The 22,235-nt window shown below is 49.1% G+C and overlaps 2 protein-coding genes across 3 annotated transcripts; both read left to right on the top strand.

The window, feature by feature from the left end:
- The first annotated feature begins 685 nt into the window (after nt 1–685).
- On the top strand, nt 686–14,163 carry HYOU1 (hypoxia up-regulated 1). The gene is made up of 24 exons (XM_068994650.1): nt 686–909; nt 1,091–1,184; nt 2,048–2,126; nt 2,367–2,521; nt 2,617–2,693; nt 3,583–3,764; nt 4,334–4,449; nt 5,219–5,402; nt 5,810–5,944; nt 6,851–6,933; nt 7,035–7,167; nt 7,479–7,666; nt 7,912–8,050; nt 8,153–8,213; nt 8,525–8,607; nt 8,757–8,945; nt 9,102–9,298; nt 9,470–9,557; nt 10,063–10,185; nt 10,528–10,661; nt 10,970–11,054; nt 11,514–11,766; nt 12,564–12,647; nt 13,161–14,163. Exons 1-24 carry the CDS (start codon nt 846–848, stop codon nt 13,217–13,219), a joined length of 2,985 nt encoding a protein of 994 aa, XP_068850751.1. The 5' UTR covers nt 686–845; the 3' UTR covers nt 13,220–14,163.
- Nucleotides 14,164–14,238: 75 nt separating this feature from the next.
- Nucleotides 14,239–22,220, top strand: SLC37A4 (solute carrier family 37 member 4). Of its 2 annotated transcripts, XM_068994903.1 has the most exons (9): nt 14,239–14,420; nt 14,510–14,742; nt 16,057–16,300; nt 17,565–17,723; nt 18,089–18,174; nt 18,755–18,868; nt 19,155–19,220; nt 20,324–20,462; nt 20,750–22,220. In XM_068994903.1, the coding sequence occupies exons 1-9, from the start codon at nt 14,273–14,275 to the stop codon at nt 20,914–20,916; spliced, it is 1,356 nt and encodes a 451-aa protein (XP_068851004.1). In that variant the 5' UTR covers nt 14,239–14,272; the 3' UTR covers nt 20,917–22,220. The 2 variants fall into 2 exon arrangements, with proteins under 2 accessions (XP_068851004.1, XP_068851005.1); XM_068994904.1 differs by lacking the exon at nt 19,155–19,220.
- The last annotated feature ends 15 nt before the right edge of the window (nt 22,221–22,235 follow it).

Raw genomic sequence — 22,235 nt, 5'->3', positions numbered from 1 at the left:
AGCTGGTGGGCACGGCATCGTGCGTAAGAGATTGTGGGGACCGCAGGAAGGTGCAGGAGATACCAGCAGGAAGCGACCGGAACAGCGGGACGGAGATGTGCCCATGGAAGGGGTGGAGCCCGAAAAAGAGAGGGATCTGGGGACGCGCCGGGCCGGGCTGAGTCCACGCGAGCCGTGCCGAGCCCGAACCGAATCCGAGCAGTGCCGAACCGGAGTCAAGCCAAAATCGGGGCCGAGCTGAGCCGAGCGAAGGCGGGACCAGGGCGGGGTCTGGGGGCACGGTCTGTAGGGGGCACGGTCTATAAGGGGCACAGTCTGTAGGGGGCACGGTCTACAAGGGGCACGGTCTGTAGGGGCACGGTCTGTAGGGGGCACGGTCTGTCGGGGGCGTGGCCTGGTGGCCGCTTGGCCGCGAGGCGCCGCGCTGTGCAGCCGGATCGCGCGTGGTTCGGTTGCCGTGCCGCGCGCGCACAAGCGCACGCGTGATGGCAGCACGCGCGCCGCTCGGGACGGCCCCGCCCCGGTACTCTCGGCCAATGGGGCCGCGGCTCTCGGTCGTGACTGCTTCCGGCTTCCCTCGACGTGGCCCAATGGGTGCGCTCGCGCTGCGGGATTGGCGCGCGGGGCTGGCCCTGGCAGCCGCGCCAATGGGCGCGTGCCGCGTGCAGGCGGGGGCGGGGCCAGACGGCGGGGCCGCCGCGGCGGGGCTGCTCCGCGCGCCGGGTCGGGCCGAGTCGAGTCCAGCCGAGCCTAACCGGACCCCGTCGAGTCCAGCAGGGCCGAGCTAAGCTGAGCCGCGTCCAGCTGAGCCGCGCTCAGCCGAGTCCAGCCGAGCGGTGCCGAGCATGGCGCGGTTGCCCGGCTGGGCGCTGCCCTGGCTGCTTCTCTTCTGGCTCCTGCCCGCCGCAGGTACGTGCGGGGAGGCGGCGGCTCCCCGGGCCCTCCCAGCCTGGGCCGGGACGCCGACGGTGCGGGGCTGGCGGGGAGGAGCGGCCGGTGCTTAAGTGCCCCCCCCAGCGCCCTGTCCCGGCACGTCCTTGTCTTGGCCGCCCACGCCGGGAGCACGTTCTCACCGAGGGTGTGTTTCCAGAGCCGGTGGCGGTGATGTCGGTGGACGTGGGCAGCGAGTCGATGAAGATCGCCATCGTGAAGCCTGGGGTGCCCATGGAGATCGTCCTGAACAAGTGAGTGGCTATTCCAGCCTGCCGAGTGCTGCCGCGGGAGGTGTACCGGAGGGGATCCGGCCTGTCCTGCCGCGGCTGCAGCCCCACCACCAGCGGCGGGAGCGCGCGGGAAATGAGGGTGGCTGAGACTCGGCCACCCCTGTTCCTCCGTTGCCAGAGGAAGGCTCCCATCCTCCCACGCAGGGTTGTGACTCACTCTTGCCCCAGGTGGGCAGCTGCGGGGCATCGTCCAGGGCAGTTTGTTAACTCACCTTTGAGGTGTTTGGGTGCATTTTGGGTGCCTTTCGAGCAAGTGCCGAAAGCCCCCGTGGTTAAGGACACATTGTGGTGCAAATCCAAAAGGGCACCCAGTTCCCGTCTGTCCCCTGATCCTTAGTTCCCCACAAGGGAGCCCAGGGCCAGATTAGTTTTGCTGCAGCTGTTCAGGGCCGACACTCGTAACGCAGGTAAATCTCTTCCTGTATTCAGCTGCTGCTGCAGCCCATCCTCCAGCCACTAAGTGAAGAATCTGTAGGTGAGAGAGGACATATGATCAGGAACGTCCTTGGTTTCTGGGAGTTTGGAGATAACAAGGAGATTTCTCACCCACTTCCCTGAAATTTGGCAGTCATAGACAGAATGAGGGAACTGTCTTGCCTTGCTTATGGGTGGAGGAAAAGAAAAATAGTCTTATCAAAGCACTGGAGAGGGTGGGGGGGCTTCTCTGGTAGCCCCTCAGCTGAGAAGGGGCTGCCCCCCCTCCCCACAGCAGGTATCCAAGCACCTTCCCTTAGTCCTTCTGGAATAGGATCAGCATCATTTTTCACTGGAGACTGGAACGTTCACCTGTTTCAACTGGTTTATTCCTCCCTCTCTCTCCTCAGGGAGTCACGAAGGAAAACACCCGTGGCTGTTTCTTTGAAAGAGAATGAGCGTCTCTTCGGTGATAGCGCGCTGGGGATGGTAAGAGTTCCTGTTCTCAGAATACATGTACCCCGCATTGTGATAAATGTCCAAGCCAGTGTTTTATTGTTGTCCTGTGCTTCTCATCGCCTTGATGTGTTATTGGCTCTGTGTAGCGGCTTTGTGCTTCTACTCCCATAGCAAGAGTTCCCCACATAGTCTGGGAGGGGTTGGTTTGAGAACAGCATAGCTGAAGGAATGCAAGTGGGTGATGTAGGTTTGTTGGTTTTTTTTCTGCAGTCCATAAGGACCCCCAGGGTGGCATTCCGATACTTCCAGGATCTGCTGGGTAAGCGGATTGATAATCCCCACGTGGCGCTGTACCAGTCCCGATTCCCAGAGCATGAGCTGGTGAAGGATGAGACAAGACAGACTGTTATCTTCAAGTTGTCCCCGTAAGTGGCTGCTTTTAGGTTCTTTGTGGGATGGGCTTTGGCTGCCAGGCTTCTGCAGCTCACTGTTGATGCCATAATTTTCTTTCCCCTTGTAGAACAATACAGTATTCTCCTGAGGAGATGCTGGGGATGGTCCTGAACTATTCACGTGGTCTGGCTGAGGAATTTGCAGGTTGGAAGGATTTAGCTTTTTCTTGTCTGTGCGTATATGTGTTTGTCCATTATAGGATTTGAGTAGAGATCAAGCATTCAGAAACCCAGGATTTTTAGAAGCAAGATGTTGGTTCTCTCCAGCTGTAGACTGTCAGCAAGACTTAGCAGTTATCCAGTTACCATTTGTTTCTAATATGATGCAAGTTTGGGATCTTAATCCTGCTCTTGGGGGCAGATACCCCATTTACCACCTAGCCTTGCAATGAAGAAGCCTTACAGGCAGTCTCTGGAGAAAAGTGTTTTCTTTCTCACATGTGTGATCAGAGTGGAGGCACGTGGGGGAAGTGGCTGCAGGGGAGGGTGGAAGTGGCTCTGTGAAGGCTATGCTATAGCTGTTCTGGATGGAGACTTGTTGCTGGAGCTGAACTAAAAGAGCAAAAATGGCCCTTTGCTGTGAAGCTTGCTAACAGAGAAGAGGCCGTCATGTCTATTTTGTGCTGTGCTGCTAATGAAACACCATAGTAATGGAAACTGGAGGAGGCTTTGTCATGTGGTCAGTGACACTACAGCCAGTCCAAAGACTTTACTGGAGAGTGGATATGATCCAGTGACAGTGTAAGGCTCCATGAATATAGTATTTGTTGAAATGGAAGGCTACCCCGAGCATCTGAGAGTATCCTGACACATGAAAGAGAGATCAGTAGACTGGTGGCTTTGTGTGAATATGCCAGGTCTGCTTGGTTTCAGCAGGCTACAGAGATTCATCCCTAGGCATCCTGGCTGCTGCTGCAGGATTACATTCTGTACAAGTCTTCACCTTGGGTCCTCTGGGTTTGCTGCTGTCACTCCATCTCAACAAGTCTTTGCATGTGGCTGTGCTGATGCAGGGTTCCCTGCAACTGTTTCAGAGCAGCCCATCAAAGATGCAGTGATCACAGTTCCCGCCTACTTCAACCAAGCGGAGAGGAGAGCAGTTCTGCATGCTGCCCGCATGGCTGACCTCAAGGTGCTGCAGCTGATCAACGACAACACAGCTGTAGCATTGAACTATGGGGTTTTTAGGAGGAAAGACATCAATGCCACAGCACAGGTAGGTGCATTTGGGAGATGCGGAGAGTCCTGCCAAGTTGCCTGCATGCAGGGGAGAAAGTGCTGCAGAAAAAATCCAAAGAACTTAAAGTGGACTCTGCTGGTCAGCCAGTCCCCTCTGTTGTCATGTGTTCATCAACAAGACAAAGAAAGTAAACCCTGTGTGCACGTGTTGAAGCCCGAAAGCTTCTGGAGTGAGGGCAGGTGCTGGGAGTTCCCTTTTTGTAAACCTATATTTGTTCCTTGCCCATCAACTGGGGGAAATAACTGCAGTGATTACTTGAAGTATTGGAACACCAACTCAGAAGTACTTGATTTTCCTGAGGCTGAAGAAAGAGCAGAACTTTGGGTTTTGAACTATGAAATAGATGAGAAGTTTTCTTGTCTCCTTTGGTCAGAGGTAACCCTGAACATCTCCTGTGTTTGGTCAAAGTATGAGTCCTGCCCTCAGGGTATAATGTCAGTCTGGGAGTGGATAGCTGTGACCTGTATCACACTGAAAGGGTTCTTTCCTTATTTGTGGGGGATATCCAGCTGCTTCTGCTTCACTGTCCCAACTTTTCTTTTCAGAGTATCATGTTTTACGACATGGGAGCAGGAAGCACTGTTTGTACTATTGTTACGTATCAGACAGTGAAAACTAAGGACTCGGGAACTCAACCTCAATTGCAGATCCAGGGCATTGGGTAAGAATTCCACATGAGTTGCACAAACCCCACAGGTCTCAGGAAAGAAACCATTTGTTTCACAATCTCTTCATCATGTAGAATTTTGCAGTAAGGCGTCAGTACAGTAATTTGGATGGCTGAGGGGGAAACATTCAGAGCGAGAAGGCTCCAGTTGGGAATAATTTTGGTATTGCTGTCTTGTGCAGAAGGTAACTGAGAACTTCCAGGAGCCCAGGAGGGAACCAGTGTCCTTAGTTTGCTTTAGGCTTGCTTTTTGATAGCCTCAAGCCATGTAAGCCTATTCCATTTCATGTAACCTATATAGAGTGTGTCAGTTTGAAAAAGAGGAATACACTTCTAGAGAGGAATGAAAATGCAGTGTACTTAATGCATTGCCAAATAAAGAGAGGGGTGCTGTGCATACCCAGCCCTGCAATTTTAACTCCAAAGCGTTTATATTGCTGTTTTCAAGAAAATCCCTGGGACCTGATACTGTTGTCCTTTGGCTTCTCAGCTGTTTGACATGCTTGGCAATATGGCATTTACCTCAAATGTAATGAAATTTCCCGTTGAAAGGCTGTTGTGGTGGTGAATCTCTTCTTTCTATCTTTCATTATAATGTGTTATTTTGGGGACAACCATTGTTCTTTCAAAGTCATCACAGCTGATAATACTGCAGCTACTTTTGACCACTTGCTGCTCTGCATATTTGTGAAATATTACATGAAATTTGTTTGTATTTCAATTTGGTTTCGGTTATTACACCTCTGTTCATTCGTCTGCTCAGGTTTGACCGTACTCTTGGAGGTTTAGAGATGGAGCTTCGTCTCCGGGACTACTTGGCCAAACTCTTTAATGAGCAGCACCCTTCAAAAGATGTCCGGAAGAATCCTCGGGCCATGGCCAAGCTGCTGAAGGAGGCCAACCGCCTGAAAACTGTGCTGAGTGCGAATGCCGACCACGTGGCGCAGGTCTGACCTTCTGCTGGGGGTTCCTGCTTTTTTTGGGCTAAGTGTGGGGTGGGTTGAGGACTGGTGTAAGGGAACATTGTCCCTCTGCAGCGCAGGTCTGCTGAGGAGCATCGCTCCCGGTGGTCCCTCTCAGCTTGTGCCGCTTGGTAGCACCGGTGATTGAGTGGATTGAAGAAGAGTTATTCGTGTCAAGTATATTAAATAAACTTTCACTGAGAGAAGCTGTCCGTTACACCCATGTTCCATCCTCTCATCACCTTAGCAATGGTAGGGTTCAGATGAGTGTGGTCAGGTCTGTTGTGTGTTACAAAAGCTAGAACTTTTTGCACACTGGGCAAAGATTTTGCTTGGAGAATGCTCCACAATTAATTTCATTCTGGCTGGTTTGTTTTTTTTTTTCTGGACAGATCGAGGGACTACTGGATGACATAGACTTCAAAGCCAAGGTCTCAAGACAAGAGTTTGAGGATCTGTGCTCTGACTTGTTCAAGCGCGTCCCAGGACCCGTGCAGCAGGCTCTGAGTAGCGCAGAGATGAACATGGTGTGTTTAAGAAAATGCATTACCAAGCCTGAAGCTTCTGTGTGTGGAGCTGCTGTCACATCATGATTGAGGCATCAGTGGTTGTGTTATCAGGACTGTTGGGAGGTAGATGCCTGCTATTGTGACAGTGATGTTGATGCTACAGAGAGTTTGCCTGGTGCAGTGTCCAGCAGGAGTGTGTCACACTTCCCCTGCACTATCCACCTGAAATTAAGGACTTGGAGGAGGGGCTTCTTTCTCTTAAAACACTTTACTCTTGTGCTGTAGATTTGAAATAATGATTTTTCCTCTTTTTGTCTTGGATACTGGTTCTGGTCTCACTCCTGAAGTTTTAACTGAATGAGTCCGAAAACAGAATTATTGGTGTTTGGGCTTCTCCTTTGCACACTCCCTAAAGCAAGCCCAGTAGTGGGCTGCAGTTGGACCAAACCTGAGGCAGTCCCTTGGAGGGAGTCACTGCGGGGTTAAATGCTCTCTTTCCAAGGTGCCACAACTCTCTTGAGCAGCTTTGGGCTCTGATACTCAATGCAAGACACTGAGTTATCTCTTAGAGTCTGGATTTCTGTCTGTTCTGGTCCAACTGGCTCTTGGGGTCACTGTCTCCTCTGGTATTGAACTATAGTTTGTCTTAATTTTGAATCAAGCCCCATGTTTCAGGTGGCTTGAAGCCACGGTCATATAGTCACTGTTTGACAGACCTGACCCCAGGTGCCTGGTTGTTGGCACGGCTGATGTCCATCTGAGATCTGTTGGGTGCTGGCCTGCACAGGGACAGCAGGGTGTAGTGTGGGTGTTCTCAGAGCACCATGTCAGCACGCGGTGACCGGGGAAGGAGCATAAGGAAGCCCTGGACTTAGCTTTCCAAAATTGCTTTCTTAAGACAAGGTGACTGTTTCCAATCCCTAGGATGGAATTGACCAGGTGATTCTAGTTGGCGGTGCCACACGGGTCCCCAAAGTGCAGGAGGTTTTGCTGAAAGCTGTGGGCAAGTGAGTATGTGAGGCCCCCCCCTTCTAGTCTGTCTGCCATTGACAAGCTGCTGTCTATGGAAAGGCTGCAAACTTCATGTCTGTTGCTTTTCCCTTCGTAGAGAAGAGCTGGGCAAAAATATCAATGCTGATGAGGCTGCTGCTATGGGTGCAGTCTACCAGGCAGCCGCTCTGAGCAAAGCCTTTAAGGTGAAGCCCTTCATTGTTCGGGATGCTGCTGTGTTTCCTATCCAGGTAACCTTTGGCTTTCCTTCTCTTGTGTAAGGTACAGGGCTGTGCTGGGAGAAACGATCCAGGTTGGAACCTGTTGGCTTCCTTTGAGTATAGAAGCTCTGGAGACCTTTCTGCCAATCTAATAAAGAAAGCAGAAGGAAGTCTTCTGTATAACAGAAATGCAGTATCCAAGGAGCCAGGCATATGCAAATATCACTTGAGGAATATTTTCCTGCCCCCCAACTTTTGCATGAAGTAGAGCAGCCGAACGCTGCTGATGTAAGATGCCACAGTTTGCAGTTGCTGAGTCTTATTTTCTGTTTGTGATACAGGTGGAGTTTACTCGTGAAGTTGAGGAGGATGATAAATCCAGGAGTTTAAAGCATAACAAGAGGATTTTGTTCCAGCGCATGGCGCCCTATCCCCAGCGCAAAGTAATCACTTTCAACCGCTACACAGATGACTTTGAGTTCTATGTCAACTATGGAGATCTGACATTCCTGAACCAGGATGACTTGCGGTGAGTTGAGCCCAGCACCTGAGCTGGCAGCTCTGTGGCAATGCAACTTGCCTGGCTGGAAATGTATTGCCAGTGTGTCAGCACAACTGTTCTCTGAGCTGCATGTCCTTTAGCAAACCGAGCTCTGCCAGTTCCTGCTTTTTGCAGTTGCCCATTGCTGCCAGCATGAGCATGAGCAGGGATTGGCTGTTCTGTAGCACTGTTATCCTGACTGCTCTCTCTGCTTTTTGTCTCTGTGTCATCAGAGTTTTTGGTTCTCTCAATCTCACTACTGTGAGGCTAAAGGGAGTTGGGGACAGTTTCAAGAAGCACTCGGACTATGAATCCAAAGGCATCAAAGCACACTTCAACATGGATGACAGTGGTGTACTGAGTCTTGACCGGGTAAGCACCACCTATTGGGATGGTTGTCAGCTGATGTAATTTTTAGTACTGTCCTTCTCTCTGGTCCCTGCTTAAAACTAATCCTGAGCTTCTATTTCCAAGGTGGAATCTGTGTTTGAGACTTTGGTGGAAGACAAGCTGGAGGAGGAGTCAACACTGACAAGTAAACGCTGAACTCTGATATTCATACTGACTGTTTTGTTACCTGTAGTGGCTGAGATAGCTACAAGCGTTGTGTTTCTTTGGGTTTGGGGTGTGGAACTTACACAGTCTGACTGTATGGGTGGCTGTCTGTGCACACAAGGACATGGAGGGAGGTCAGAGAAGGATGAGTTTGGAGCGTGTAAAGCTCACCTACACCACCAAGGGAGCCCCTTGGTGATCGTTGTGGTTGTGAGGGGAAGACTGAGAGCTGAAGATGACTTTCTTCCTCTGGATATGTAACATTCTGAATTTTTTGTCTCCCATCAACAGAACTTGGAAACACCATCTCAAGCCTGTTTGGGGGTAGTGGCCCTACGCCAGAGACCAGAGAGAACCTGACAGACTCAGTTCAGGTGAGCCCCAGGGTGACTGCTCCACACAGGAAGCCCTTTTGTCTTGCTGTGTCAATTATGTAGAAATACCTGTTCTGGGAAACATTGCATGGAATTTCTTAATTTAAAACACTGTTTTGCTTTCCCCTTTACCTGCTTGTGATGACCAGGAAGAGGAAGAGAGCCTAGCAGAAACAGGTAAAGAAGAGCGGGGGGAGAAGCAAGACCAGAAAAGCAGTACTGCAGATGCTGGTGAAGAGCAGGAAGAAGAGAAACAGCAGTCTTCAGATCAAGCAGAAACTGCCTCTCCGAAAGTAGAGTCACAGAGAAAGGAAGAAGGCGAGAAATTAGAGCCTCAGGTGAGCACCAGCTTGAAGGAATGGGACTGGTTTTAATACCTAAGAAATGGCATTTCCTCAGTGAAATTCTCCCTTCTCTGAAGTGCCCTGCCTTTAAAGAAAGTTGTAGAATCTGAAGATCTGTTCCCTTGCTTGAGAACGTACTTTGTGTTACAGGGTCCCAAAGAAAATAGGGAAACTGCAAAAGAGGAAGAACCGTCCAAAAGTTCCAGTGACAGCACAGCTACCAAAACAGAGGAAGAGAAGATCAAAGTACCCAAGAAGCAGAAGCTTGTCCATGAGATCACCATGGAGCTGGATGTAAATGATGTGCCTGACCTGGTGGAAGATGAACTGAAGAGCTCGATGAAAAAGTAGGTTTGGACTGGCTCTGCTAAGTTAGAACTCTAGATAAAGGAAGTGGATTGCTTTGGAATAGTGATGGCTCACATAGAGCACTGCTGACCTCAGAAGCTGGTGTGTGTGATGTGCTGCTCAACCAAAGGCACTTGCTACCTTTGATTTCTGTTCTCTTTGCATGTTAGACTCCAAGACTTGACAATCAGAGATCTAGAGAAACAGGAAAGAGAAAAATCGGCCAACAGCTTGGAGTCATTCATCTTTGAGACCCAGGTAGGAGAGAGATATAAAGAAATGAGAATTCCAGGACAGCAGTAGAAGTGTTTTGCACAGCTTTTGGCTGATCTGAGTGCAGGGGAGTTGTTTGAGCTGGGGGAAGCTGATTTGAAGACCCCAGGTTTTGTCTTTTAGTCACTTTTTCTAATGCCATTAGGCTTCCCAGGCCCATGTTTCCTCAATACAAAATGAGCATGTCTAACACATGGAACAATTGACTCCAGACTGTAAAGAAGCTACAGCTTCTCAGGAACTGTTGTGCAGAAGAAGCAACTAGTGTTACGTGTGTGTTAAATAATGACTGTTGCAGCGTTACCATCATGGGATGTGGGTGTATCTATACCTGCTGTATTACCATTATGCTCCCAGCAATGCTAGGAGCAGAGCTCAGATTTGGGTAGGTGCAGGCAGCATCCCAGCCCAGTTGCAAGTGAGTGCTCTGGTTGTTATATGCTTCTAGGCTCAGTGGTATTTGACCAGAGTGCTTGCTCTGTTTTCTTAGGACAAGCTTTACCAAGAGGAGTATCAGTTTGTCTCAACAGAGGAGCAGAGAGAAGAAATTTCCAAAAAGCTTAATGAGGCTTCCAGTTGGATGGAGGAAGAGGGCTATGCAGCTGCAACAAAGGTATTGCTGCATGCAGTCAGGATACCAGTCAGCTGTCACTGACATGGAAATGACCACAGAGGCTGACAGAACCTTTGTAACCTGGTTCTTGAGAGCTTCTTGCTTCCTCAGTGCATTATGCACAGAACAAAATAAGAAGTTGTTCCAGCCATGGATGTTTCTACAAAAGCTTCAGCAGGAACCTGTTGATTCCACTGAAAGCTTAGTCATGTGGCTCTTTTTACTGTGCTGGAATGGTGTATTTGATAGAGCAAACAACAAATGTGGTTATAACTTCTGAAGTTGCCAATGTTAGACAGTGGTCAAACTAACTGTGTCCTTTCTCCTCTCCCCCATTTTCAGGAGCTGAAAGACAAGCTTTCAGAGCTGAAAAAGCTTTGTAGGAACCTTTTCTTCCGTGTTGAGGAAAGGAGAAAGTGGCCAGAACGCCTGGCTGCTCTGGAAAGTCTGCTCAATCACTCCACCATCTTCCTCAGGTAAGGGCAGGCTTTTGGGAAGGAATGTCATGCAACTGGTCATGTAGGAGCTGCCAGCACAATGAGACCAGAGCGAATGTGCTCTGAAAGTCAGTGGCACTTCCTGAGAAAAGGTGAGCAGAACCCTGCTCCCTGGTGTCCTTTCTGCTGTACCTGTGAACAGGTGCACGTGAGCTCTGTCCAAAATGGGGGGCAGGAAGGGTCCAGCATGGTGGCTGTGATGTTTTTGTATTACTGGAGCTGTAACCACAGAGTTGCCAAGGTGCAGTCTGCTTGGCTTAACAAAAATAAGCTTTCTTATCTACAAGGGGAGCCCGAATGATTCCAGAGTCTGACCAGATATTCACAGAAGTGGAACTGAGTACACTGGAAAAAGCCATCAATGAAACAACGGTACTAAAGCATGGAGTGATGCTGGGGGAGGGTAGGGTGGCAGTTTGGGTTATGTTTCCTGCCCTATACTTTCACTCAAGGTCATGGAGTAGATTGTGCATGTTTTGTTTTCGTACCACCAGCAAACCTTTTGTGTGTCTCAGTGTTTCCTAATGCCCAGCCTAACCCCATCGTATCTGGGGGGAGTAGTGGTTCCTGTGTTGCATGTGGAATTGTCTCTGGGGTGGGGGTGGAGCCCAGTGATCTGACTGCACTTGGTTTTTAAAGGCAGGCACTGGGTTTTGTTTTTCTTTGTCCTTTGTCTGGGTAACTGAGAGGCTGGTGGAAATGTAGCACGGAGGAGAGCTGTCCTGAGTAAAGCAGAATAGCCAGGGGCAGTGACTTTGAGATACTGTGATATACAGCAGTTCCTGGAACCCAGAAGCATTCCAAAAGCACCTCTTCCCTCGCGCTCCACAGATTTGGAAAAATGAGACGCTGGCTGAACAGAACAAGCTCACTCCTACTGAGAAACCTGTGCTGCTCTCTAAAGATATAGAGTTCAAGATAGCAGCCCTGGACAGGGAAGTGCAGTATCTCCTGAATAAAGCCAAGTTTGCAAAACCCAAACCCAAAAGGGAGAAGAATGCCACAAAAACTGATTCAGGCAAGAATACTACAGCAGCCCCTGAGACTGAGAATACTATCCCTCCCACGGAGGGGAAACAAGAAGGTAAGTAGCAGGCTGGGAGCATGTAGGTAACTCCCTATTATATAATTATATATAATGGTGTTTCTCTTGATTGAAAGGGAGCTAAAGAAGGGAGGCCAGTAGTTAGCTGCGAGATTGAGTTTGCTCTTAATTTTCAAAGACAGCTGGGAATATCTATGTATTTCCAAACCACCATTTGTTTGTTTTTTTCTAAAGAAACAGAAATTATGTATAAACTTCCCAGGACAGTCAGTGGCTGTCTTGCTGGCTGATTGACTTCTAGGAAAGATAAGCCATTGACTGCACTTCAGTGTGCAGAGCCAAATACTCAAGGTCCTGTCCTAGATCAATGAGTAGAATGAATTGTTGATTAGAAATGTTTGTGGCCTAGATGGACCCCAGGAGAAAAAATTTCTTGGGGCACTAGGACGTACAGTTTTTTTAACTTTCTAAGATCCTCAGGTCCCAAGTGCCCCGGTCCTTTTAAATCTGGAGTGCTGTTTGTCAGCATTCCTGCCGGTTCCTCTGGTCTGAGCAAGGGATCCTGCTCATAGTCATGGCCAGCTACAAAGGTCACTTGCCTGTGCAACCAGTCAGGCTCCAGGGCTTCTGGGGACATAAAGCCTGGCACTCAGAGGGGAATACGGAGCAGTTTTGTGGTGCTTCTCTGAGTGTTGTAGAGTGATCTGCTGTGAGAGTGAACTATTACAGTCCTGCTGAGGCACCACAGCTGGCTCACCTTTACTCACCTAATCTCTTTGCACCTTGTCTCCTGTGTGTTCTCCCTTGACTTTTGTTTCTTTCTGCTTTAAACATAGACAAACCAGAGGATATTGATCCAGCCAAGGAACCTCCTACAGCTGAGAAAGCAGCAATAGATGATAAGCCTGGATCAGACTCTGGTGGGTAAAAGTTTTGCTAACAATCTGGAACTTGGGAGCTGCATGTGCAAGGTGTCTGGGGGCTCCTTTGCAGATTAGAACCCCTGAATTTTTTCAAACCCCAAATAATTCTGGTTTGCAGAATTAACTGTGCTGATCCATAGTTAATTCTGCAAACAGGAATACAAATTTTGGTTCCTTGCTGTTCCTATGTTTTTGTTGTTCAGAGTGCAGTTCTTATGCACCATTGCTGCTTTGTGCCCTTGTCCCTGCAGTTTGCAGCCAGTCCCATGGCTGTGAGACTGGCTCTGCTTGAGAGCTGCTGTGCCCCTCCTGCTGCTAGGGCAGCACTTGTTAACAGGGGCAGAGAGTTCATGTCTTCAGCTCCATGGGGCTGAGTATCAACCCCCAAAACCTCTGTACCATGGACTGCAAGTTTCGTGGCAAATTTTGTGAATGTGGGAGACTCTCTGTGCTGCTTTGCACACTGTGAAAACCACTGCAGTGTGAAATTGAGTTTGCTTCATTACACAGGGTCCAAAAAAGAGAAGGCAGAAGCTGGAGGAGAAAGCAGGAAAAACGATGAATTGTAACACCCTGAAATCCCACGAGTGTCAGCATCTATTTATTTCATAGTTACTTTCTTGTTTTTCTTATGGACCTGGTTAGTCATGATGTAAATGGAACACAACAAGAGTCTGACAACACAATGGGATAGAGATGTAAATTTATTTTTTTGTTCTTTCTGCGGATTTTGCCTCTACTAACTTAGTGAATTGGTTGTTGTTTTTCTTTTATTATGTGTGGCAGAGTGCCCACCAAGAATTGTCTCTGTTTCAGTACAGAAGTCACCAAAGTGACTTTCCTGTGGGGAGAAAGCAGTAAAGAAACATCTTAAGGTTTAGGAAGTAACTTGGAACATAAACCCTGAGCCCTACCTCTTGTGAAGATGATTGCTTAGGGATATAGACCTGAAGTGCTGTTGTCTTTGCATATGAGGCCCTGACTTAGAGCAAATGTGTGATTTCAGCTGGTGGGAGGTGTATTAATACTTGGATTAATGGGAAGGCGGAACAGAATTGGGAAGGCAGATGATCTGTGTCTGCTTTCCATAGGCTGTTTGTTAAAACTATCTGTCTGTGCTCTGTAGCAGAGTCCAAAAACCGTGAAGTGAGACTTGACAAGTCAAGATTCTGTTTATAGTTTTAAAAGTTCAGAAAAGGCAACATTGAATGCAGAGGAGAGGGAAAGATGGGCCGTGTTGGCACATCCTGTAGTCAGTCACAAGGACAGTGATATGGATCAAACAACCAAACCTGGAAAGTCTAATGGCAACTGCCCTACTTCCTCTGTGTTTTGTGCACTCGGACCGACTTAATCGTGTGACCTTCCCCGTCCCTGGCCGTGACCTCCTGCCTCCTCGGACCGTCTCTGCTGCTGCCACACACATGAGTGGGGTCCGACGGCTGCGAATGTGCATCTGACATTGTTCTCCATTCTGGCCTCTTCAACCAAAAATAAAAATTACACTTCCTGACAGGCTGTGAAAGCAGTGCCTTGTGCGCCGGGAGCTGCGGGCGGTGCCGGGGCGGGACTTCCGCGGGGGCGGGGCCGGGGCCGTGCGGCCGCACGGGCAGCGCGGCGCGATGGCGGCCGGCGGCTACGGGCGGTACCGAGCTGTGATCTTCGCGGCCATGTTCGTGGGGTACACGCTGTATTACTTCAACCGTAAAACCTTCTCGTTTGTCATGCCTGCCGTCATGGCCGAGGTGCCGCTGGGGAAGGACGACCTGGGTGAGTGTCGGTCCCGGGCCCCGCCGCCCCGCCGGCCCGGAGGTGGCCGTGCCGCGGGCTGAGGCACCCCCGGGCTCTGCCCGCCGCAGGTCTTATCACCAGCAGCCAGTCTGCAGCCTACGCCATCAGCAAGTTCATCAGCGGCGTCCTTTCGGACCAGATGAGTGCCCGCTGGCTCTTCTCCTCCGGCCTCCTCATGGTGGGCTTGGTCAACGTGGTCTTCTCCTGGAGCTCCACCGTCATGGCCTTCGCCGGGCTCTGGTTCCTCAACGGCCTGGCCCAGGGACTGGGCTGGCCGCCCTGCGGGAAGATCCTGCGGAAGGTGAGTGCTGGGAAAGGTGGGGGAACTTGCCACTGCTCTCTTGACCTGACCTGGCATCAGGGCTGTGCAGACCATGCTTGCTCAGAATCCAGAGGGACTTGCAGCTTTTCCCACTCCCTTCCAGCCAAGGAGGTCTAGAGCACTATCTACATTCTGCTGCCTGTGGAACAAGTTTCTGTGCACGGGGATCTGCTTATTCTAGCAAAGATTCAGTCTGTAGCCCTTGCCCCTGTGTGCCTTGAGTCTAGCTCAATTCGGTGAGTAACATCTCCTGGTAGCAGAGTTCTGCCTTGTAGAGACGGACTTTGTTGGAATTAAGTATTTTAGGTGTGGACACACACGACTGCTTGTCTGCTGCTGCAAGTCAGGGTTTGCTGTGGGTCGGGGGCAGTGAGCACAGTTCCATCTGCACGCTTGGGCAACTCAGGAATTCCAAGTCACAGGTGGTTCAGGTAGAAAACTGGGTAAGATGGAGGAACAGCGTGAAATGACTCTTTAAGATGTGTGTACTTGGGGTTTGTGACAATCTAAAAGGAACAGATTGATTTTTCCCTAGGGCAGAAGGAAAGGAGGTTGGTTAGCTTTATGCTGATCCCTCATGGAAGATGTAAAATCCAGAAATGAATGTACTGCATGTACTTGTGGGGTGGGGTGCGGAAGAGATACACAACTTCGTTGCCCTTCTGCGAGGCACCTAGCCTCCCCTAACTGACAAGGAGAGGGCTGTCCAGGACAGTTGAATACACAGAAAAGAAGGGCCCAAATAACAGTAATATCAGCCATGGTGTTTTCTGAAGATGTTTATGAATGTAGATCTCAGACATTTTCCTGCTGATAAGAACCACCCAAGTGGTTCTGGCTCCGAGTGCTCATTGCAATGTGGAGTCCATCATGTCTGATACTTAATGCAAAAGCAAGTCCTAAAGTTACCCTGTGACTCTCTGCGTATCCATCCAAGTTCCTGAGCCAGCAGACCTCTCCAGGAGGACCCTGTTCCTAGCAAGTGAGTACGCAGAACCATGTGCTCTTAAGCTTGCCTCTCCTGCCCCACGTCTCAGTTTCATGGTCTGTAAATGGAAATAACTTTGAGCTGGCTCACGGTGTGAGCACCTGTCAAGCTCTTACAGCTGACACTTGAGTAACATTTGGAGTTCCCTGCATGACTAAAGTAGCGAGGTGGGGGTGTTCCCTCTACCTGCTTTTGGAGTTCTGTGTCTGAATTGCCCCAACCCTACATCATGGGCCTCAAGGGAGGGTTTTCAGGTGTGCTGTCACTCTCTTACACTTCATGCTGTTTGTCTTGTTGTTGCACAGTGGTTTGAGCCTTCTCAGTTTGGGACTTGGTGGGCAATCCTGTCTACAAGCATGAACTTGGCTGGAGGCTTAGGTCCCATTGTTGCTGCTCTCGTGTCTATGAACTACGATTGGCGCAAGACTTTGTCCTTCTCTGGCTTCACCTGCGTGGTTGTCTCTTTTGTTTGCCTTGTCCTGGTTAAAAATGAGCCATCAGATGTTGGGCTGCCCAACATTGAACAAGGAGCCAAGAAAGGGAAGAAAGGTGAGCATGTGACTTCCATGCAAGCAGGCAGCCGCAGGAGAAGGTGCGGTGCCTTCTGTCTGTATTCTGGTACAGATGTGTCGCTCTCAGCATACTGACACCCTCATCCTCCCCAGTTTCTGAAATCACAGCTTGGCAGACATGTGGTTAAGGGGTTGATTTTGGCAGCTTTATTCTGGTAATTGAAGGCATAAATGGTATAAACCAAGGTCCACTGTGATCTTGTGGGAAGCGGCTGATGTAGGGATTCCTGAGAATGTGACAGAGCAGGGGAAAAGCCTGCTGTTAGCCCTCTGTTAGCCTTGCTCCTTAGCCTGCCAGCAGCCTATCTGTGTGTTGCTGAGGTGCTCACAGCTGGCTCTCCCCGTATATGTCACATCTTCCTGCTACCAGCATCCCTGTTTTCTTGGAGCCTTGTGTGTTTAGATTGTGAATGCGGTTTTGGTGGGGTGGTGGAGAGAAAAGAAGTACAACAGCAGGGAATGCTTCCTTAAGCCTGACCTTCTGCTCCTCCACTTTGGCAGCAGATGGGCAGTTCTCCCCTCACCCCACCTTAGGCTCTCTTGACCCCTGGCTCACGATGGACTCTGCTCAGTGTTTCTGTCCTAACCTATGACATCTAGTTAGTAAATGTTTGTTCAGACCACTGAGTGTAGTGCTTCTCTGAAAGCAGAACATGTAGATGAGAATTGCAACACAGGTTTTCAGTAGGATTTTAAGGGCCAGTGGAAACTCGGCCTATGTTCCATGCTGTCCCATGCTGCCTGTGCTGCCAGACTTGACCTCTTTGCATAAGGAAAGAATATTGTTTCCCCAGAGCATTATCTGGGGAGAGCAAGTCTGTTGGTGTTCCTGGAAGACTGATGCAAAAGTCAAGCTAGAATCTGAAAGTCAGCATCTTTGTTTGGGTTTGTGCAGTGGCTTTCACAGGCACAGCTTAAAAATGCTCCCTAAGAATCTGGAGGTAATTTTTCTAACAAGCTGTGTGAAGGATTTATTGGCAACTGCAATACAGAAAATTACTGGGAGTAGTGTTTTGATTATTCTTTTCAAATCTTTAATGAATGTGGGATAAAATGACAGAAATTATTCTGAAATCACCAGAACAAGGGGGAGGTAGAGCTATTCACTACCATTCAGCAGCTGTGAATACCTCCCTGTGTGGGGATGTTCTTGTGCTTGGATCCTGCCTGCAGATCTGTCTGCTGGGCTGCTGGTTGGTGTGCCTTGGGCTGTGGTAACACTCCTCCCAACCTTCCTACAGGTTCCTCCAGCGACAACAGCACCTTGACAGAGCTTCTGCTCTCACCATACCTTTGGGTGCTCTCAACAGGCTACCTGGTCGTTTTTGGAGTGAAAACATGCTGTACTGACTGGGGACAGCTCTTCCTGATCCAGGAGAGGGGACAGTCCATGCTTGTGGGTAAGATGTAAAACTGCATTGTTAAGCTCTGGGGCTGCAATCTTGTTGCCCAGAGTTTGCCTGGGTAGAGGTCCTTCCACCTGAGGGACTTGTTTGCCCACCTCCTAGCTGTCTGCTTAGATACACATAGGTTTTGAAATAAATCAGTAATGGAGTTACTGCATGCACCAAGCACCCCAGTGCCAGGACCTTCCTGGAACTGCCAGACAGGCATTCCTGAGCAGGGATGAGCCAGAGGGTTATGTCCAGCAGAGCTGCTCAAGTGCTCTGTGAGCTTACAGCAGTGGGGCTGGTCTGGAGCCCACAGCAGCTTTTCTGTTTTGACCAAATCTGATGGACCATTCTTTGCTTCATCTGTGTTCTAGGCAGTTCCTACATGAGTGCCTTGGAGATTGGGGGCCTGGTGGGAAGCATTGCTGCTGGATACCTTTCTGATAGAGCAGTAGCAAAAGTAAGTCGTGCACCCTCGGGCATGCTGGGCAGGTAACACGGCGGCAATCTGAGCTTCTTCACGAAGGTGCTCAGGCAGGGTGAGCACAGCAGAGAAACCAGCCCATACTCAGTTCTGCCGTGTGCATGGGCACAGCTGCCGAACACTCCAGAAGGTGCTGGAGAATAGATGCACTGATGTTAGGGGTTGCAATATGCCTGTCATGTTTGAGATATTTAATCTGTTTTTAATTTTTTTGCTTTACTGTGGTCTCCAGATTTTCGTTTTGAAGAACTGGTTGCTGATAGTTTTCTTCTGGCTGGAAAAAAAACCCCCACATTAAAATCCAGGAGTGGGATCTAGAGCCAAATTCAGGGTGGAAGTGGTTGATAACTGAAGTATCGTTCATCACTAAGAGCTTTTGTTTAGCACAGTTTGACTGTGGGCAGCCCTTAAACCACACTAACAAGGTGTGCCAGCAGATGTGCTGTTGATGAGCCATCCATATTTCTGACTGGGCTGTGGATGGCATTAGTCACTACAAGTATAAAAGAAAGTTCCTCCAGTTTGTGACACTCAGCTTTCCTTCCTTGTGTCACAGGTGGGTCTGTCAAGCTATGGGAATCCTCGGCATGCGTTGCTGCTTTCCATGATGGCTGGGATGTGTGTGTCCATGTTCCTCTTTCGGGTCACAGTCACAGGTGACTCTCCCAAGGTAATTCACATGCAGCAGCTGGCCATCAGTTATAAGGATAGCTCTGGAATGGGGTGGGTTTGATGACAGGGACCATGATGGTTTTTTTCACCATTCCCAAGGGTTTCTTTGTTTGCACTATGGAGAAGCACTGACTTTAGCCTGGCTTGGGGTGCTCCTGCTGTCCTGTTGTTGCAGGCAGCCTGCCTTCTCAGCTTTGCACTAGATGTGGCTTGCATCTGTCCTCATGATTGCTAAATAAATAAAACTTCTTTCCTCCTTTCATTTTTTTCTTCTTCTTCTTCAGGAAAACCACTTCTGGACTGTAGCCTTGCAACCTCTAGCTGATCTTACAGGCCTAAAAGAACATGAGGTTTCTGCTTGCATTTTTTCTCCCTCTTCCTGTTTCTTCTCTCCCTGGTCTGCCTTACTCCTATCCTGAGAGGTTGGTTAGCACCTCAGAACTTAGAACCAGGGCATTGAGAAGAGATTACTGTAAGTTTGGTAAAAGCAACATTTTCTTACAATAGTTTGAGTGCACTAACTGACTTCAAAACGTCTAACTATGTAACTTTTAAGTTTTATACAGAAGGGTCTGAGGACTTCTGTTCATCAGGTAAAATATAGCCACCTAAGGGGTCTTGTGGGTGAGAAAGAATTATTCTGCTCTGGCAGATGCATTCTTACTTAGTTTCTGGCAAGTGTTTTCCTAACCTGTTTCTGTGTCACATCTGGAAAATAAGATGGTGTAGGGTACGCCCAGCCACTGCCACCATAGTTGGCACTTACTTCTTCCTGGGCTTTTTGAAATGGTGTTTGTAGGTCTAAAAGCATGCTGTAACATGGAGGTGTTACTTATCCTTCGTTGTGCAAACAAGAGACTGATAATTTTGGGCCAGATAGGTTTCTTAGAGCATAAGCTAACACTGAAGTTCAGACTGTTGGGGTTTTTTTGTGGGTTTTTTGGTGTTTTTTTTGGTGGTTTTTTTGGTTTCTCAGTTTAGTCACATAGAGGTTATCAGAGAGAGGTATCTCAGAAATAAACATGCTCTGATCAGTCCCATGCATCTAAACTGAGAAAAGCTTTCAGTTGGTAGCTCCAGGATTGTTTACGAAAGCAACCTGATTCGCAGTTCTTTCCTGTGATTTCACAGGCTCATTGCCCTTCTCTCTTTGATGTTCTGTTTCTTGCAAATCAGCACGGGATGTGTTACGTGGTGTGGGGGGCAGAATTGTGGGAAGGAGGAGAGCTTGCACTGGCCAGCAAGACGGGGTGGTGGAGATGCAGCTGGGCTTTATGGATGTGGGGTCTCTACAGGCTTGAGCTCTTCAGGCTACAGGCCGGGGAGCTGGTGTCAGCCTGAAAATGTCAAAACTCCCTGGTCCTGTGTATGGAATCTGAGAATTGTCAACAGTTGCTAACTGACAGTGGTGAGATTCACAGATCCCGTTTCTGATTTTAACTTACTTTGACAGCTGTGGATTCTGACTCTGGGAGCTGTGTTTGGGTTCTCCTCGTATGGGCCGATTGCCCTCTTTGGGGTCATAGCCAACGAAAGTGCCCCTGCCAACCTGTGCGGCACCTCCCATGCCATAGTGGCCCTCATGGCCAATGGTAAGTAATACCCGTTTCCCCAAAAAACAAACAAAACCCATGCACGTTCTTGATGAAGCATGGTCTGTCCCCTGGGTGCCAAGTTAGTGATTGTGGGAAGCCACCTAAGGAGCGAGATAATGGAGCTGGAAGCCTCAGGGATGCTTCGTGCTGTGCCTGACAGGTTTTGCGTTGTGCTTTAAGTTCAAACCAGGCCTGAGGAATGTTTATATATGCTAAACCAGGTACTGGTAGATAATATGGGAGTGCACAAGTGTTGTTAGCTTTCTGTTTGTGTTATGTTACAGTTGGAGGCTTCCTGGCTGGACTGCCTTTCAGTACAATTGCCAAGCACTACAGCTGGGCTACAGCCTTCTGGGTAGCTGAAGTCACCTGTATCGCTGGCACGGTGGCTTTCTTCTTTCTACGAAACATCCGCACCAAGATGGGCCGGATTTCCAGGAAGGCTGACTGAGGATAAGCTGCTTGGTGGAAGGGATGTTCCCACGCTGACACGTGAATGATGCTCGTTTTTGTTTAACTGGCCTAGAAGTGAGTTTACCTATTGCTGCAACCTAGATAAAAATGTCTCAATTTCTCATCCAGTGTCAGGTTCCAGAGGGCACAAGGTTCCTGCTACTGATCACTTTTTCCCTCAAGATGTGATAATTCACCTAGTTTACATTTGCAATGATTTTACTGTACCTCTTCCTCACAGCACTGTTAGTGAAGCAAGCAGGCTCTGCAGTCTGAGCTTCCCCACTACAAGTGGTCTGAAATGACTGGCTTCAGGTGCACTTACCTCTAGTTTTGTCATTATTGTTTGTCTCAGCCATTAACTGAGACATTAATCAGTTCAGCTTCACTGCTCAGGGGCCCTGAACTGAGCCTTTGCCACCTGCATCCGTCCCATCCAGCTGTCGTAAGCACAGCTGTCCCAGGTCACTTCAGCATGAGCTCTGTGTGTGCTCAGCCACACAACAGCAAGAGAGGAGGGAATGGTGACGTCTGGCCTGCTTTGACAGCAGCAAGGCTTTAGCTGTACCTGGGGTTAGTTGCTAGGAGCAATGGAGTGTGTTGCTGTGGACAAGTGGAACAGCACGACATGCTGCAGCAGGGCTCTCTGCAGCATTTAGATATAGGCATGCTCCCTGGGAATTCATGGCGTTTAGAGAAGCTCCTTCTAGTGAACTGATCCCGCGTGGTGCAATGTCTGTGTGCAGTGTTAATGATTTACAAAGGAGGCAGCTCGTAGCCAGTGCTCTGCAAATCTGCCAGGAAAACTATCCCAGCAGAAAGAATTGCAACAGCAGCCACCACCAACCCACAATTTCTGCAGCTGGGTTTCATGATAACCCACATTTCGAGCACTGGCTTGTATTTTTTCAGTACAAGGTGTGAAGACTGGGGTGGTTTTGGTCAAGAGTTGCGTCTCTCACAGCTGCAGGCAGGGGTTTGGGCTGCCTCTGAGTCAGACTTAGCAGAGCCATCACTGACAGCCTTAGCAGTCAGGCCCAGCACCCTGCAGTAAGTACACTCAGGTTTTTAACCAGGATTTTGTTGAATACTCTTGTTTTTTCCCAAAAGGATTTACTGCTTTAGGGTCCTGAAAGAGGCAAATTCAACTCGTAAAGAGCCTGCATGCAGGTATTTTGCTGAATACCTTGGTTGCAAAAGTAGTTAGCTAGCCTTAATTTAAAAAATGGAAGTGAATTACATTTTGTACTTAATTACATGATCCTCTTCTATATGTGAAATAAAAATGGAGCAGTGTTACAAGGGCCCTGGTTGTCT

The sequence above is a fragment of the Aphelocoma coerulescens genome, chromosome 24 (genome assembly GCF_041296385.1).
Source record: "Aphelocoma coerulescens isolate FSJ_1873_10779 chromosome 24, UR_Acoe_1.0, whole genome shotgun sequence".
NCBI classification, from domain to species: Eukaryota; Metazoa; Chordata; class Aves; order Passeriformes; family Corvidae; genus Aphelocoma; species Aphelocoma coerulescens.
This window is presented reverse-complemented; position numbering and strand designations above follow the sequence as displayed.

Coding starts and splice junctions, on each gene's coding strand:
- HYOU1 (XM_068994650.1), top strand. CDS start 846: ATGGCGCGGTTGCCCGGCTGGGCGCTGCCCTGGCTGCTTCTCTTCTGG. Junction 1,185..2,047: donor ATGGAGATCGTCCTGAACAA/GTGAGTGGCTAT, acceptor CTCTCTCCTCAG/GGAGTCACGAAGGAAAACAC. Junction 7,168..7,478: donor CTGCTGTGTTTCCTATCCAG/GTAACCTTTGGC, acceptor TTTGTGATACAG/GTGGAGTTTACTCGTGAAGT.
- SLC37A4 (XM_068994903.1), top strand. CDS start 14,273: ATGGCGGCCGGCGGCTACGGGCGGTACCGAGCTGTGATCTTCGCGGCC. Junction 18,175..18,754: donor CTGATAGAGCAGTAGCAAAA/GTAAGTCGTGCA, acceptor CTTGTGTCACAG/GTGGGTCTGTCAAGCTATGG. Junction 18,869..19,154: donor TCACAGGTGACTCTCCCAAG/GTAATTCACATG, acceptor CTTCTTCTTCAG/GAAAACCACTTCTGGACTGT.